General features: G+C 38.9%; 1 protein-coding gene across 2 annotated transcripts in view; it reads right to left on the reverse strand.

The window, feature by feature from the left end:
* LOC111154797 (PIN2/TERF1 interacting telomerase inhibitor 1) overlaps positions 1-16,462 on the reverse strand; it is an 88,422-nt gene that overhangs the window by 53,595 nt on the left and 18,365 nt on the right. For both annotated transcript variants that reach the window (XM_022514718.1, XM_022514726.1), the window contains exons 5-6: positions 11,318-11,410; positions 5,373-5,449 (exon numbers count right to left, since the gene is read on the reverse strand). In XM_022514718.1, coding sequence (XP_022370426.1) covers positions 5,373-5,449; positions 11,318-11,410 — 170 coding nt within the window. The remainder of the gene's footprint in view (positions 1-5,372; positions 5,450-11,317; positions 11,411-16,462) is intronic.

Below are 16,462 nucleotides of genomic sequence, written 5' to 3' on the forward strand. Positions count from 1 at the left end.
AGAAAATACTGAGCACCAAGAAAGTCAGAGAATAGTTCCTAGAGACAGGAAGGCTCTGTTCCTCTACAAAATACAAAGTTCACTCCTACTACCCTCACAAAGAAAATTTCCATTTTAAGTGATTTTTTTAAGGAAGAGATTTATTTTTATTTTAATTAATATTTTAAAAGATTTTATTTATTTATTTCACAGAGAGACAGCTAGAGAGGGAACACAAGTAGGGGGAATGGGAGAAGGAGAAGCAGGCTCCTCCGCTGAGCAGGGAGCCTAACATGGGGCTCCATCCCAGGACTCTGGGATCATGAGCTGAGCAGAAGGCAGAAGCTTAATGACTAGGCCATCCAGGTGACCCTTATTTTTTTATATTCATATTTATATTTATATTTTTGTTTTTTTATTTACTTAGCACAGTCCTAGATTTTGATGATTATTTTCAGATCAAGAACTCTCTGGAAAATCTGATACAAGTTTTGGACTTACATATCCATACCTACATGTACATATACCCACAAATTCTGCATGCAATTTAGAGGAGTTTACCAACCAACTATAATGAATGTACCCTGACATACTGCCCAAGGAGCTCTCCTATACTGACACATGATAATTACATCACTTTATACATATACATCACTTTATAAGTTATGTATACTTCTGAAATTTCTAAAGTAAATGACTTAATCGTTGTATCTGGACTTGAAAAACATCAAACAACCTGATTTTTTACAAGGCATTTTCTAAAGATGTGTAAGATAAAAGACATAAAACCCAGCAGAAGACATAAAATCTAGCAGGCATTAAGTGCCCAAGGTAGATCATGGAAACTATGATCAGGCCTTAAAACCTTGGTACTGATCATTACTGATGTGAGCTGACTCAGCATGTAACTATGCGAGATCAAGTGGTTCATACATATAATATTCAATTTTGAATTAGACAATTCTGTTGACAGCAGCATCTGCTGAAGTCAGGGATGTGTGGGGGAGGGGGTGACTATAACTGAGGTAGTATGAGGGAAATGCTTGTGTTGAAGGTACAGTTCTGTAATTAACTGAGACAGTGGTTATAGAATCCACAAATGTCATAAAGTGGCACAGAACTACACACATGGATTGCTAGCAGTGTCAATTTCCTGGCTTTCATCTTGTGTGATAGTTATGTCAGATGTAACTACTGGGATAACTGGGTGAAGGGTACAAGCAACCCCTCTGCACTATCTTTGCAACTTCCTATACATCTGTAATTACTTCAAAATAAAAAGATTTAAAGCAAAAAAAGGTCAAAAAAATCTGTTATTAATCAAGGGCTGCAGCTATTAGGTATAAATGTATTCAGATTCTTCAAATCCTATGAGACTAGAAAATGCACACGTTAACACAGCATCTATGCTTCAGAAACTCAAGCTAAGTCTTTCTTAATTCAGTTCCAACAGCAAAATAAAATTGTTCCCAAAGCTGGCCCAGGCATTTGTAATCTGCTTCCTGAACCTATCAGAGTTCAGTTCTGCCTGAAGGCAAGGTAGTGATTTTGAAAGCTGAACCACTATTTTCAGCAAAATGAGAATATAAAAGTCAACCAGTTTCCCACAAAGTGATGATAAAATATTAACTACTTATGCCTTTGACAAAATCTCAAAGAAAACTTCTAAGGCATAACTAAGATCATTTAAATGTAGATATTTATTTATTTATTTATTTGCAAGAAAGTTGACCTATGGTACAGGGGAAAGGACAATGACTCTGGAGTCAGAGGGACCTGGACTTAAATCCCATTTGTACCACCTTGGACCTTCATAACAAATCCTTCTGAGCATTGGTTCCCTCACTGCTAAAAAGGTGATAATGCCTCCTTCACAGAACTGTTGGGGACAAATGAAATACTATCTGAACTGGCCAGCACCGTGTCTGGCACAGATGCTTTATAAGGTTGTAGTTTCTTTTCTGTCATTACAACAGTCAGGGGTTGTAGAAATTAGTAAGTTCGGCTTTAACTTGAGAGGTTGGATGTCACCCAAACAAGATGTGGTCAATGTCCAAGGTTCTTTAAATCTCGATGCAAAGACAAGATCAGTATCAGCTCCTTATCCAGAGCACCCACAGAGAATACCTATGCTAGCATTCAATACTGCCATGATGTCTGAGATTCTTCCGGTATCTGACCTCCAGGAGCACCTTTACCTTGGCAATGCCAACTACAAATTCAGGCCAATGTTGCTATGGGGGTCAAGGGAGTAAAAATAAAGTGATACTCCTTCCAACTGCAACCAGGAGCCAAAAGAGGTGGTATTTCAAACAAATCTGATCAAAGGCCTCCTGCCCTTGGCTATAAGGACTGTTGTAACTAACACGATAAGGTTTCATAGCAACAATTTATTCAGGGAAGGTACAGGTGTGCCTCAATGAGAGCTAACTCTCTATGTGAAAATCGACACACATCTAAAACAAATTTAAAAGTGACTCTGCTTTACAGGGAGAAGTAAACCAAGAAACAGCCTCTCAACTACGGAGAACAAACTGATGGTGAGCACCAGGATAGGGGTGTGGGGGTAGATGGGTGAAATAGGTGATGGGGATCAAGGACTGCTCTGTGATAAGCACCAGGTATTGTATGGAAGTGTTAAATCACTATATTGTACACCTGAAACTGCTAGTACACTGTATACTAACTGGAATTAAAATAAAAACTTAAAAAAAAAAGGGACTCTGCTTTACAGTAATATTTTTTTCCTTGGTGTCTTAAAAATGTGATTAGGTTTCAATACCCTCCCATCTTATATATACGTGTAGCTATGTATTAGATGTAAAATACCACAGAGGCCCTGTCGACTTATGCAGGGCACGCAGCAGTGTGACCAGCAGCATTAGCATCACCTGGGAGCTTCTCAGAAACGCAGACTCTTGGGCCCCACCCCATCCTCAAGAACTGGAATCTGCAGTTTAACACAATTTCCAGATGATCTGCGTACGTATTAAGATTTCAGAAGCTCTGTCCTAGGCAGTATTCGTAACCCTAAAGCCAGAAGCTCTCCCAAATGTTACATAACAGGGCTTCCACTAGTGGCTCTCAATCCTCACTCCTAATAGTCACCCAAGTCATCTGGGTAGGCTTTATTTTAAATTAAAAGTATTTTTATTCTTCTCTTTTTAATACCTATTTCTGGACCCTGACTCCAAATTTGGATTTAACTGGGCTGGGCTGGCACCCTGGCATTAGCATTTTTCTTAAAGCTCCTTAAGTGACTGAGTGGAAGTGCTGCTGAGGACCACTGCTACAGACCACGCACTGCACCCTGATATAACACTGCCTCACCAAACAATCAGGATTTCAAATGCATCTACAAGAGGAAAACCTTAAGCCAGAGTGAGAGATTAAGAAGTGCCTGGATATAAATCTTAAACAACAAAACACAGTATTATATCAAGGCTGGTCTTCTCCACACCAACTACACTGAAATAGACTTTCCCTGGGCTAGTACCAGGGAATTGTTGCCGAAGATCCTCAAGTACAGGCTCACAGCAACATGGTCATGAATGACTACACCACCAAAAAGCCAAGAAGTGCTGGATAGTGTTGAAAAGTTTCATGGCACCTAACATCAGGACTTACTGACAGACATCTGTCAGAGGATTAGAAACCTCTAATCTCCTGAAACAAAAAGCTTTCCTGTGCTTACCACTTTAGTTTTTTTAAAGTTCTACCAAAAGCCCATAAATAATACTTCCTTCCCTCATCTGTTCAACTGTAAAATTTCAAAGAGAGTACTAGAAAAGACCAGGGTCGCAGGCAGTAGGGGCTGGCAGCAGGGAGAAAAAAGAGGGTCAAGTAATCCAAGAATGCAAGGATTTGGAAATGCCAGCACAGTGGGAATGCAAGATTGAGAGAGCTGGAAGAGTAAGGTTATCATCAGAAATCCAGTATGGACTATGGGGCTGATGCAAAGGTGCAAGGTGTGCCAAGGGAGAGGGTAGCTAGGGCAGAGTGGAGGTGATAGAACATCCTTGAGGATACTGAAATTACTGAGGATGATCAAAGGAGAGTGACTCAAGAGAAACACTCAGGTAACACAGATGCAAAGTCTTGAGTGAACAAGGCAGAGGGCCTGATCCAATTCAGGTTATGCAGTAACCACTGAAGGGGAGAGATGTAACCAGAAATAGCGCTGTCTGATGATCCTCAGCTCTTCCAACAGCCTCTCCATGAATGCAGCATCCAGTGTGGCCTGATGTCAGAACACCTCCTCCCTAATGACCCATCTGCTTTTGACATGACTCAGCAGAGACCTACAGACACCACCCCTCGGTGAGCCAATGGGGCCCAGGCCTGCATCCTCAGTCTTTACCACTGAAGGTGCAGGGGCAGAAAAAGTGCTGAAAGATGGAATTTTCTCCCAACCCGCAGAGGAAATCACCAAGCACAATCCCTAATAAGTATAGTCTTCGAAAATAATATTAAGTAACAAACAGCTACTGCCCTGGAAAAATTCCCATAGCTCTGGAGAAATATCAGAAATAAATTACACAAGTGTTTTTTTGTTCTATCATCATCAAGGGCCTTGGCTAGGAGCCAATAAAGAAACTATAAGGAGGACATATCGGATTAGTTGAGTAATAGCTATAGCAACCATATTACAGATTTTTGGAGACAACACCAATTTTAAATTTTTATCTCTTTATATCCAGAAACCCATATTTCAAAACTTCAGTTTTGAAATCCAAGCCCAGAACTGTCTCTTACTTTCGAAATGGCACAAAAAACTTTGTGCTGTATTATACAGTCCAATGACCTAATGAAGACTCTGAATTATGGACTCATTCCATTTAGGGTACAGTTTAGTCACCCTACTCCTATCTAATTTTGAAATAAACATTGTACAATGGAGGAAATACAAAACCAAATTCCTTACAGACTCTCCATGATGATGCAACTTTCAAAATGCTTTTTAAAGGTAACAGGCCAGAATAGGACTACATAAATGATATCGTCCCTCCCCAAGCCATTAGCCCAAACAATTATGCAGTCCAAGCAGAGCAAACAAAACCGATGCAAGCAACCACCCTCTCTTCTGGCATGGGAGAGACATTTTTCCCTTTGAGTATACCAGGAAAGGCATTCCTCCCGAGTTTACTCCAGTCCTCACACAAGGGAAAAAGCAGGTAACACATATTCTTTCTCAGAATCCTTGTAAAGCATATTATCTTCCAACTATTATTATTAAAAGGATCATATTTAGCCTTTGTATAAAGCCTCTCAAAGCTTTTTTGGTAGGTTTATCTAAAAAGTACTACCAGTAATAGATTTAAATAGTTCTACTTAATCGCAAAAAATCAAGCGGTGTTGAAACGAACATATATCAACTGTATGTGGCTTAATACCTCAGGAGTCTTCTTACTCTGTCTTTTCCCAAAAATGCAGTCAAGATCTGTTTTGCTCCGAGATGATAGATCCTTCCCTAGAAAAACAACATGATGCCTTTCAGTAATACCATCCTTTCTAAAATAAGGAGTATGAATATAAACTATGACAATCCTGAAAACAAAATGGGTTTTGGAAAAGAAACAATTTTATAAGCTACTGACTTTCTGTCTCCCTTTCACAGACTACAACTCCTTAATTAAACATAAAATTAATTAAAAAATCCCTTATAAATCAAGTGTTTTAGAAGCAGAACCCCTGACATTCTCTTATTTGTAGAAGCAACTAAGAGCACGTAACACGAGAGGAAAATAATTTTAAAGCAAGCTCTTCTACTGGTATGACTTCAAGGTATAATATCTGGGTCTCTGGGTTCCCCATTTATAAAAGAATTATCATTTATTCTAAGGAGACGTGAGTTACTTAGGATTATGAAATGCAGACAAAAACGCTGCTAGCTACATAGCTTTGAAAACACACATGAATGAGGGCACACTGTATTTGACACATAGGAGCTCTATAATTAACTGAATGAATGAAAATTTAAGAATATATGCAAATAGCTATATTAGGATGAAAGGATTTCAGATTTTTCTCTTTAAAATGTTCTTTACTATTACAGCTCTACCATCTTTAAGTAAAAGGATACATAGTAAGAGCAGGAAATTTAATGGCTTCTGGCAAAGCACTACCCGAAGGGTCTACAACTCTTATTAAAAACACTGAACTCTTTCACTTAATTTCAAACCCACAAACCAACTAATTTAAAATTCACTTCTTTGGAATTTCCACTTCTACCAAAAATACTCTGTGAGCAGTCAACCAAATCTATTCCCATTTATCAACCACATGGTAAATGCATTTTAGAAAAGTAACTGCTACATGTAAAGTCTTGAGGCTCTGGGGGAGTGAGGCTCCGGGTCAGACACAGGAATGTGTGTTCTGAGTAGGAAGCCTGAGTTCCAATGTCACAGACTCACTCGTCTTCTTAGTTCCTGTAGCAAACTCACTTGGCAACGTAATGGCATGACCCAGAAGGTTCTAGTTCACTGACTATCACTGGGGCATTCAAATATGATATTGCTCAGTGACTCCATGAAATTAAAAAACAAAACACCCTTAGATTTAATGCAAAGTGAGGCACCATAACCAGCTTCATAGGCAACAGTACTAGATTCAATGGTCTAATCAGTACGACCTGTTCCTATCAGGGACATGGTCTTCTGTGGCTCTGTGCTACTCTCTCCTTTCTCCCTGAGCTAGAAACAAAGCTTTTCTGTTTCTGATTATTAAGCAGACCCAGACAACAGATCCTAAAGGAAACTTCCTCAAGAATAAAACGAAACATATCTCACATAGGAACTCAGAAAATGAACCTGAAAAGTGGGGAATAAAATTGGTCATGGTGGGGAGAAGTGGGAAAACCCTTAGGAGGTCTAGAGATCTATTCTTAGCTTTGTCATCAGCATAACACCATTTTGCACTGCTGAGCACATTCAGGATGGCAGTTTCTATTTCAGAAAAAGGAGTTATGCTTAGTTCAAAATATGTATCGGCCATCTTTCCCTAACCTGTCTTCTGGAATGGAACAGATACCCTCAAAGAAATGCAAATTAAGATCTTTTAGGGACGTTGGAGGGATTTAGAAAGGGAGGGTACATGCAAGATCGCAATTCTAGGACAGATGTCAAACTATGAACGCGCAGAGATTGAAAACAAATCTAAACATTACAGGAAAAACTGCCAAGCTGGTAGAGACAGTAAGCTGTACCAAAGAAGATGCAAGTGTTTCTAAGGTTTTGGTGATAGGTTCTTATATCAGAAATTTTTATCCTTTAGCAAAGTTCACTTAAGTAAGTGTAGAAACCAGGATTGTTACAGGCCTTGCTCTGGATTTGATCTGGAAAACAAAACACAGAGAAGAATTAAGAGTCAGAGACCAATGGAAAGGAGCTTAAAGATAGATCAAAATGTGAAGACAGAATTGGTACTGAAACAGTTGTTAGTTAATGATCCTGGTTGAATAGTTTATGAATTTTATAAAATCATGGCCACTTTTAAATAAAATATATAAATACTAAAACTGAGTTTGAAAGCTTACTGGTTTCAGTTCTAAATTAAGGTCAAATGACAGCAAATACTGTTGAAAAACTTAGATGTTAGGGAAAATGACAATCAAAAGCTCAACAGAATAAGAACTTACGTTATCTGTCTGGGTTTGGTTCATCTACCTTTCAGTCTTCCATTGGCCGTAACACGGCTTCCAGTAGCCAAGCTGATGTAACTATGTCCATAAAAGGATAAGCAGGTACTTTCAGAGAAGAGTTCTTTATGATCTTTTTAGCTGTTTTTCTAACAGTCATGATTATCCAGTCCATCAGAGTGGCAAAGAAAGGAGGAAGGTTACCACTGTGGCCAGATATACCCATGATGCCGAGAAGTCCACATGGGAAGCAAATGAAATTACAAAAAACAAGAATTAAAGAAGCACAGAGATCTGGAACTTCTTAATTTAAGGGCAAAAGTCTTATAGAACCCAACAAGTTCTTGGGAAAATACGGTATTATAGCACCGTATTAAAACAAAGCCTGAAAAAAAAAACCCTGAGCTTTCTACTGGGAGTAAAGGGGTGAGGGCCAGGAAATGCATGGTAGGTGAAATAGGTTTTGTTAAAATTAAAAACAGAAACAAAAACAAAACAAAACAAAAAAACCAACCCACTTCAGGTGTATGTAGTTAGCCTCACTTACTTGGAAAATTCATTTGCATATCACCAGTCATGAAGAATACAACACATACTGTATCTTGATTTTTGTTTTTGACAAAAATACATGGGACCAATAATAAGCCGGGAACAGAAGATAATGGTGGTGGCACTGAAAGGTGATGTCAGAGCACCAGGCAAGCTGCAGGGCTTAGAGTGGGGTTTGAAATAAGTGAGACCCTCACAACCAATAAGACAGCCAGAATTTTTTCACAGCCTGCAGTGGTGCTAATTTATATTTAAATGGCAAAAGAATCCAAAGAGGAAACTAGACACCCATGACTAGCAGAGTCCCTTGCCATGGTGGGGCAGGGTTTGTGGGGGAATGTACTAAGAGTAATACAGTCTGTGCATCCAGCCTAGGGAGCCAGCCACCAGGACATGTGCTGTCCAGGCAGTTTCCTCGTTTAAGAAGCAAATACTGCCAACGGTCATGTGAGTAAGAAGTCTGAGGAAAATCACTAGGATGAAGCTGCGCAACCACAGTTCATGCCCCCTTATTTCTTCCACCCACTGCCCAACTGAGGGGAGGAAGAGAGGAATACTCTCCTGATAACTCTGCACTGTGTAGGTGAAAAACTTTAAAAATGTTTTTGTGGAGTTTGATCTTTTCCTCTCCACAGATGCGCCTCAACAAACATTTTTTGAATTGCAAGAAACTGCATGGAAGTTGGGCTTTTAAACAAATATGGATGATACAAACTTTTGAATTAGAAAATAAGTTGTTTCAAATTCAAATCATAAGTCTGGGACTCTAGAAAGGAGTAAGTATGTATCTCAATGAAAATGATATAGCCAATATTTAGGCAGTAGCAAATTTTTATAATGCTATTTGCTACCGGAATCTCACACTTTTAAAGTCAAATTTTTGTCCTCGTTCTTCCCATGTAAAATGTCATCTTCCCATGTTTTAGTCTCTGGATCACAGGCAGGAGTTACAGCATGAATCATCCTCATTGAATAAGCAAATTAGTTAGGCTCACTAAGAGCCTACCGAGGGCTAAAAAGCTTATCAAACATTATGCTGAACAATCAAAAGTTCCATAAAATGGGTCATTTCTGAAAAGTCATAAAATGCAACCTACTTTAGAACTCAATAATGACTTAAAAATCTTTCCTCATGTTTAATAGCGGAAGCGGAGTCTGGAAGAAGGTCAGTGCTAAAGTGATCTGTGCGAGAGGGTAATGCAGCACCCGGGATCCCTGTGATCTAAGATCATCCACCTTAGGGATGACTCAGAGTTTATCATTCACATCCAGGGACAACTGCTCTACATGGAAAGACTTCTTTTATTAAATGAAAGAACTCTAAGATATGCTTTCATCGTGGCTTGTTAAGATGGATAGTAAATAATGACTTTCTTCATTACCTGGATTTCTGCCTCTTTTTCCCACCTTTTCTACTCATTCCCCAATCTGCATTTCCTCTATTTTCCCACTTAATCTCCTCCGCTTCCTTCCTGACAATATATCTTGAACCCTCTTCCCTGTATACCAAAGCCCCCTTCTCCCCAAGCAAGGCTAATACTAAGAAATCAGTAAACCTCATTCCAAGAAATTGAAGGCACAACACACCAAGCAGTTTGACAGGATCACCTGGCAGGGGAGTGGCTTAACTAGAAATAGAAAGCAGATACAGCCATCCATCAGATTAAAGTAGATTACAGAGGATTATCCCGGCTGCAGCAAATGGTTTAGGTGAAATCATGCGTGTAGTCAGGCACTAAAGGAAAACTAGATTTGCTAACTTGAAAGTTTCAAAGGCTGCCCTACCATCTAAAAGCTACAGGCCGTTTTTAATGTCATCAATTTGTTCAGCATCTTTCTGCTATATCTTTCTTTTCCTTTAGGTTCTAATGAAAAAAGACTGGTTATAAAGTGGCAATTTAGCCTCCCCTCAGAATGACTGAGGAGCCAGCAGGGACTGTCTTCTGTTCTGCAGCAGGTCAGGAGTGGAGACAAATCCTGATTAGAGACCACATAGGAAAACAACAAAGAAGGTTCCAGCTTGAGAAAAGAAGAGGGCATAACACGAAGAGCCACAGAAAAACCACACCAGCTGGGAGAAAGAAGCAGGAAGCGTCCATCTCTCCTTGTACACATTCCTGAAGCTATTCGGCTACTGACTCCATTTAGCTCTGCCACAGGCTCCCACTTAAATCAAACCCAGACCTACCTTTCTGGGTGCTACCCCCAAATGAGAACCACCATTAATAGCTAGAGTAGTGGAAATTCTAGCTCCCACTGCTATTCAACTTCTAGGAGTCAGGGAATTCCCAATCATGACAACTAGACTAAAGCAAAGGGATATGTGTTTCCCAGCAGGTAGAAAAGTACATTCAATCTCCCATAGGAAGAGCCAACATATGGTAACTAGACTAGCACAACAGGATTACATTCACATTTATACCTTAAGTATAGTACATAATAAATAGGCTTCTGTATCTGGAAAGTGTACTTAATGCACAATATTGTTCTATGGGAAAATACTTGGGGGAGTTGAAGGCTAGTTAAATTGTTTCTTACCAATACAAGACTGCCACCTCGTGGTTACACCGTACAACTGCACTTGCAATTGGCGGCAGTACTGGGAAGGGAGCGGGAGGAGATGATGGAGGACCTTAGGACTCACTCACTACCCAGTTCTCAAATACATTTTCTAAAGCTACTTTGCAATGACCATGGAACGCCTATGTTAACATTCCATGCAATGCCAGAATGGCTTGGAATAATGCAACTCAGTTTGGGAGTGAGATTTCTCAAAAACAAGAAATGTAACCAAAAATGTTGAACAACATATTAAAATTATTTTCTGACCTAGCCACATAAAGTCTCTTTTCTCCTCTTCACAGCAGATTGACTCCCACTTCCAGCTTTGTCAAAGGACTTGCACATAGTCTAAAGTCGAGTGTGGGGTCCCACCTCAGAGCTAATGAATCTGCACTTTAAACAGATCTCTAGGTGATTCACAATAAATGTTGAAACTTGAGCACTGCTTTAGATCAAACCAGTCAGGCCATCCATACTTGTCCATTTTGCATATAAAACAAGAAATAATGTTGCTGAAAGCTAAAAATCCTTTAAGAAACCTAGTGTGAACATAGAGATTTCAGCAACAAATAAAGAAATGCTTAATTTTACCTTTTGTGAATTTCATATAGTGAACACGGTTTTTGGAGATTTTAGACTTTTCTTCAAGGCTGAAAGTCTTCTTTTCTTTGTTGTCTGAGGAGTCTTAAAAATAGAATGAAAAGCATACATTAAACTCTCTCTCTGTAATCCATCCTCATTTATTCTCTTACAAATACAAGGTCTGATTTAAATGAAATCTTTAGGAGCCCTATCATTTATTATTGAACCCAAATCAAACGATTAGAAATATTCTTCTTAAACTGTGTACTATGAATCAGGCAAGACCATTCACACAGAATTTGTAAAATCCTCAAGGAAGAGAACCAAAAACTTGTGTTCACACAAAACCTACATATGAATGTAATAGTAGCCTTATTTATCATAGTTAAATACTGGAAATAACCTGGAATTCCTTCAATGGGTGAATGGCTAAGCAAAGTCTGGTATATCCTTATACTGAAACACTACTCCACAACAAAAAGGAACAACTTGGATGGTCCTCGAGGGCATTGTACTTAGTGAAAAAAGTCAATCTGCACAAGATATGTTCCAATTATATAACATTCTCAAAAGTGACAAAACTATACAGTTAGAGAAAACATTAATGGTTTCCAGGGGACAGGGATGAAAGGGAAGTGTTGGAAGGGGAGTGTGAGTATGAAGAGGCAGCAAGAGGCAGCTCTTCTGTGGTAATGAAACAATCCTGTATCTTAAGTGTGGTGATGATTACATGATTTTATACATGTGATAAAATTCCATTGAGCTACACACACACACACACACACACACACACAAACACACGCGCGCGCACGCACGCGCGCGCAAGAAGGCTAAAAAAAAATGGTGAAACGTTAATAAGGTCTGTGGTCTGAATCAACAGTCTACCAAGTGTCCTGGTTTTGATGTTATTTTATAGCTATATTAGATGTCACCACCGGGGAAAAGTGGGTGAATGGTACTTAGGACTCTTTGTAGTACTATTTTTGCAATTTCCTTTACATCTATAATTGTTTCAAAATAAAAAGTTATTTTAAAAAGCCAATAAAAGGGCGTGCCTGAGTGGCTCAGTGGGTTAAAGCCTCTGCCTTCGGCTCAGGTCATGATCCCAGCCTGGGATCGAGCCCCGCATCGGGCTCTCTGCTCAGCGGGGAGCCTGCTTCCTCCTCTCTCTCTCTGCCTGCCTCTCTACTTGTGATCTCTGTCTGTCAAATAAATAAATAAAATCTTTAAAAAAAATAAAAATAAAAAAAATAAAAAGCCAATAAAGGAAGGTTAAATGATAATCAAAAAACAGAGCAGACATGATAATCACGTAGTGTGAAGAAGCAGAGCTGGCACTGAGCCATCACCTCAAACACCAGATTTCAGAGGAGACTCACCTTAAGGACAAAAATAACAAAAATAAATCATCGAGGAATAAACTCATGTTCATTCCTTTGATAAAAGAGGAAAATGTGAGCGTTGCCTAAAGTAGTCCCTTGCCTAAAATATCAGAGCAAGTAAATCTGGGGTTAGAGTCATTATAGGATAGTCACTAGCTGTCCATATTCTCTCATCCTTATCTATGTGTAGAGGTCATGCAGCAGAATATCACAGAAACAGAACATCATAGGGAGAAAGAGCCTGAATTTTCCTATACTTATGTTATAAAGAACTACAGATATGAAGTTAGAGAAGGGAAAGGAAATTTTCACCTTGATACCAGAGCAAAACCAGCACATGTCCAATAAACATGTTATGTCAGTTAGCTGTAATCCTTTTCATAAATTAACAATTTTAAAAACGAAGTATGGATTATAAAGTAAGGCTCCAAAGGATATAAAGACAGATGTTTCAAGGTTTCAGACAATCTCCAGCATGAGAGTTAATTATATAATCAACATGAAAACTTCTCTTCTGCACTTCTCAAGAGAGCCTGGGGTTTTTTTTCAGACATCCCCAAGTAAATTTTTCTCATCTTTTGGGGGTCAAACACTTCTCAAGGTACATAATATTCTCAGTTTTGATGTTCCAAACACAAATCACTTACAAAGTGCTTAGATAATAGCTTAGATAATAGCTATTATCAACTGAAGTCTTATTAAACAGGAAGCACTGAACTAAGAGCTTTCTATGGAGTCTTATATTTCATTTTACAATCACCCTACAAAGTAGCTGCCAGGATGATTAAACTTACTTCACAAATGGACCCTGAAGTACAGAGGGATTAAATAAGGCACATCTAGGAGGTGACTATGAAGGGATCCAAAGCCAGGTGGATATGAGTGATAGTCCACATTCTTACCCACTACTGTGTCCCCAACAGAGCTGCTCTTGCACTTCAGAGGATGTTAAACATCTCCAGGGGAGCTTTCCCATCTGCCAAGGACACAGACTTCCCACAGTACATGGAGCATAGATAAATCTAAGGGGAAATCAGTCTTTATCTACTAGTCCCTATGCATTCTTTTCCAAAACTGCTCTGGTTCTGAGTGCATGCAGCAGCAATCTGGCTCTCCTTCTCCACTTCTCCCAGGTGTCCTTCCCTCACTTTATGAGAGAGGCACAACTCTTCTCTTACCAGAGATAAATAAGGCACAAGCCAAGGTACTAGGAAGCGCCCTTTAATCAAAGCAGCAAAACCAGCTCCACCCCACACCAATCTGTCTCATCCAGAGGTATACTTCCAAAAAGCTTTTACTGTAATAATAATTATCAAAATTTATAACACGTTTCCCAGCTTTATTAACTGTAATCTACTGATATAATGACAACACAATCCACAGGAAAAATATTTACACCTAAAACCTTGGGGTTACTAGAAATAAACCAAAAATTTATATGTATTTGTTTGGGGGCAGAGAAATAGGATAGGATGATGAATTCTAAAAAGTGTAAGCAAAAAAGGACATGTTAACATAAAATGCTATGGGGTATAAATGCTATGCGGTATCTGTTTCAGAAGAAAGGGAACTACAAAAAATAATAGTTCTGACTACTAAATACCAGAGCAATTTGATATCCGTTGTCCCATATTTAGAAATATAGTAATCTTCCCAATATGCCAGAAATTATATCCTTTGCAACTACTTAAAGCCATGATTAAAAGATCTTACAGATGTTGCTCTAAAAAATGTGAGAGAGGGTATAGTGGTTTTCAAAATATATACCAAAAAACCCTTGAAGATCCCTGTCCTAAAAAGGAGATCAGTATCCCAGTTTATTTTCATAAATCTTTAAAATCAAAAAGGGCAAAATATCTGATGGAAGTAACAAACATTTCCTAAAACCACCAAAAAGCAAAGTTGAGTCTGGTAGTACTAGTTAGTAAAATAATTCCTAAAAATGAAACTTTAAAAAATATACTAAGTTTTATATCCCATTAAAAAAAATGAGCGTTATTTCTAGAATCTTTGTGATATTCTAAGAAAAGGACAGTATGGAATAACTGCATACTGTGTAGATTTGTAAAGTCTTAAGGAGCTAAAAATATAATGTTGGAAAAAATAAGTTACTAGTTTATTGTGCCATCTGCTTTTCAGCTTTAACACAAGTAATACAACCAAAAATGCACTTGGATGAAGACATAATGTATTTACCAAGGATGACATGGCAGAAAAATAATCTACTAGTTCTCTAGGTCCATTTCCTCGTCAGGTTTTCCCTTAAAGGAATATTCTAAAGGCTTTTCGTACTGGGAGTGACAGTTAGCAAGGTCTGGTTTCTGCTGAGCCGCTCCGTCCCTGTTGCAAGGATACGAGCACCCTCTAGTGGTCTCGAGGTAAACTTAATCTACAGGTCAGTGACTCTCCAGGGGTCTTGTACTTGTCTTATGCACAAGAGTCAGGCTGCAAGGATGAACCTGAGGAGGGGGCAGCATGAGGACAAGGAACTACCACTTGGAAGCTGTTATGCACTCACTACCTTCCTGACAAATAATACAGGGTTCCCTGGGGACACCTTAAACATTTCACTGACTGTACTTCTGGGAATACAACATGAAGACCTGACTATACCAACTGTGGTCAGCCTAAGCAATTAGCACAAGGAACAAAGTGGAAAACTCTGTCCCAAACCAGAGTTTTCACAACTATGATGACATTTCTCAGAGAAGAGTAATCGTAATACCGTCAAAGAGAAAAAGTAACTTTCTAGCTATCACTGTCAAATCTCAAAAGCAAACTGCTCAAAAATCTGCTTTCTTTTTAGTACCTACCTACACAAATGAATCTCATGGCTCCTTTCTATATGGAATCTTGAAGCTGATAATTTCTTGATGACCCTATCACCTAAGAAGTTAGAGTTTTCTCCAATCCAATACATCAAAGAGAAAATTATGATACCAAACAAGGTGTGAAGTCAACTCATTTTCCCTCATCAAGAATGAACTGTGGATGCCTCTAAGAAAGCAAGTCCTAACTCAAAAGCTTCTGCCTCCACGACTATGGTCATGCAAAGCCAGCTCAAGATTGTCTGACACCCTAATTGCGTCATTGAACCTGTGTAGGAAAAGTTATTGCCATTTATATATCACCAGATATTAATTAAGGTAGAAATTGATCCCTGATATTCAAATTGCTTCAGATTACTTTTTAGTTAACCTTCACTACAGGTTTAATATGCCATAAATTACTTAATAAGTCTACCAGAGAGGGACCCATGTAATTTTCAGATTTCTTTTATTGAGAAAAATATCGTATATCTATGGAATATCTGAAGTCTGTACAGTTAGTTATAAAGCAACCTCTCCCCCTGCCCCCACCCACCACTTCCTGGATTAGAAAATAGAACACTGCCTATATAGAGAAGCATCCAGCATCTGTGTCTCTTCCTCCTAGAACAGGGTTTCTCAACCCCTAAACTACTGACATTTGAGGATGAATAATTGTTTGTTTGGGGAGGGAGGAGCATAGCTCTGCTGGGTACTATAGGATGTTTGCTGCATTTCTGGTCTCCACTAGACAAAAGTAACATCTCCCCAGCTCTGACAATCAAAAATGTCTCCAGACATTGCCAAATGTCCCATGAGGGGCAAAATAGCCCCCTCATGAGAACCACTGTCCTAACGGCAACTATTATCCTGACTTTTGTGACAATCACCCTTGATTTGGTTTTAACCATTTACTTTGGGGAGGGGAGTGGGAGAGTAAGAGCCACAGAAAGTACATAAAATAT

Source organism: Enhydra lutris, unplaced genomic scaffold (assembly GCF_002288905.1).
Source record: "Enhydra lutris kenyoni isolate GAN:26980312 unplaced genomic scaffold, ASM228890v2 scaffoldscaffold3, whole genome shotgun sequence".
In the NCBI taxonomy this organism is placed as follows: domain Eukaryota; kingdom Metazoa; phylum Chordata; class Mammalia; order Carnivora; family Mustelidae; genus Enhydra; species Enhydra lutris.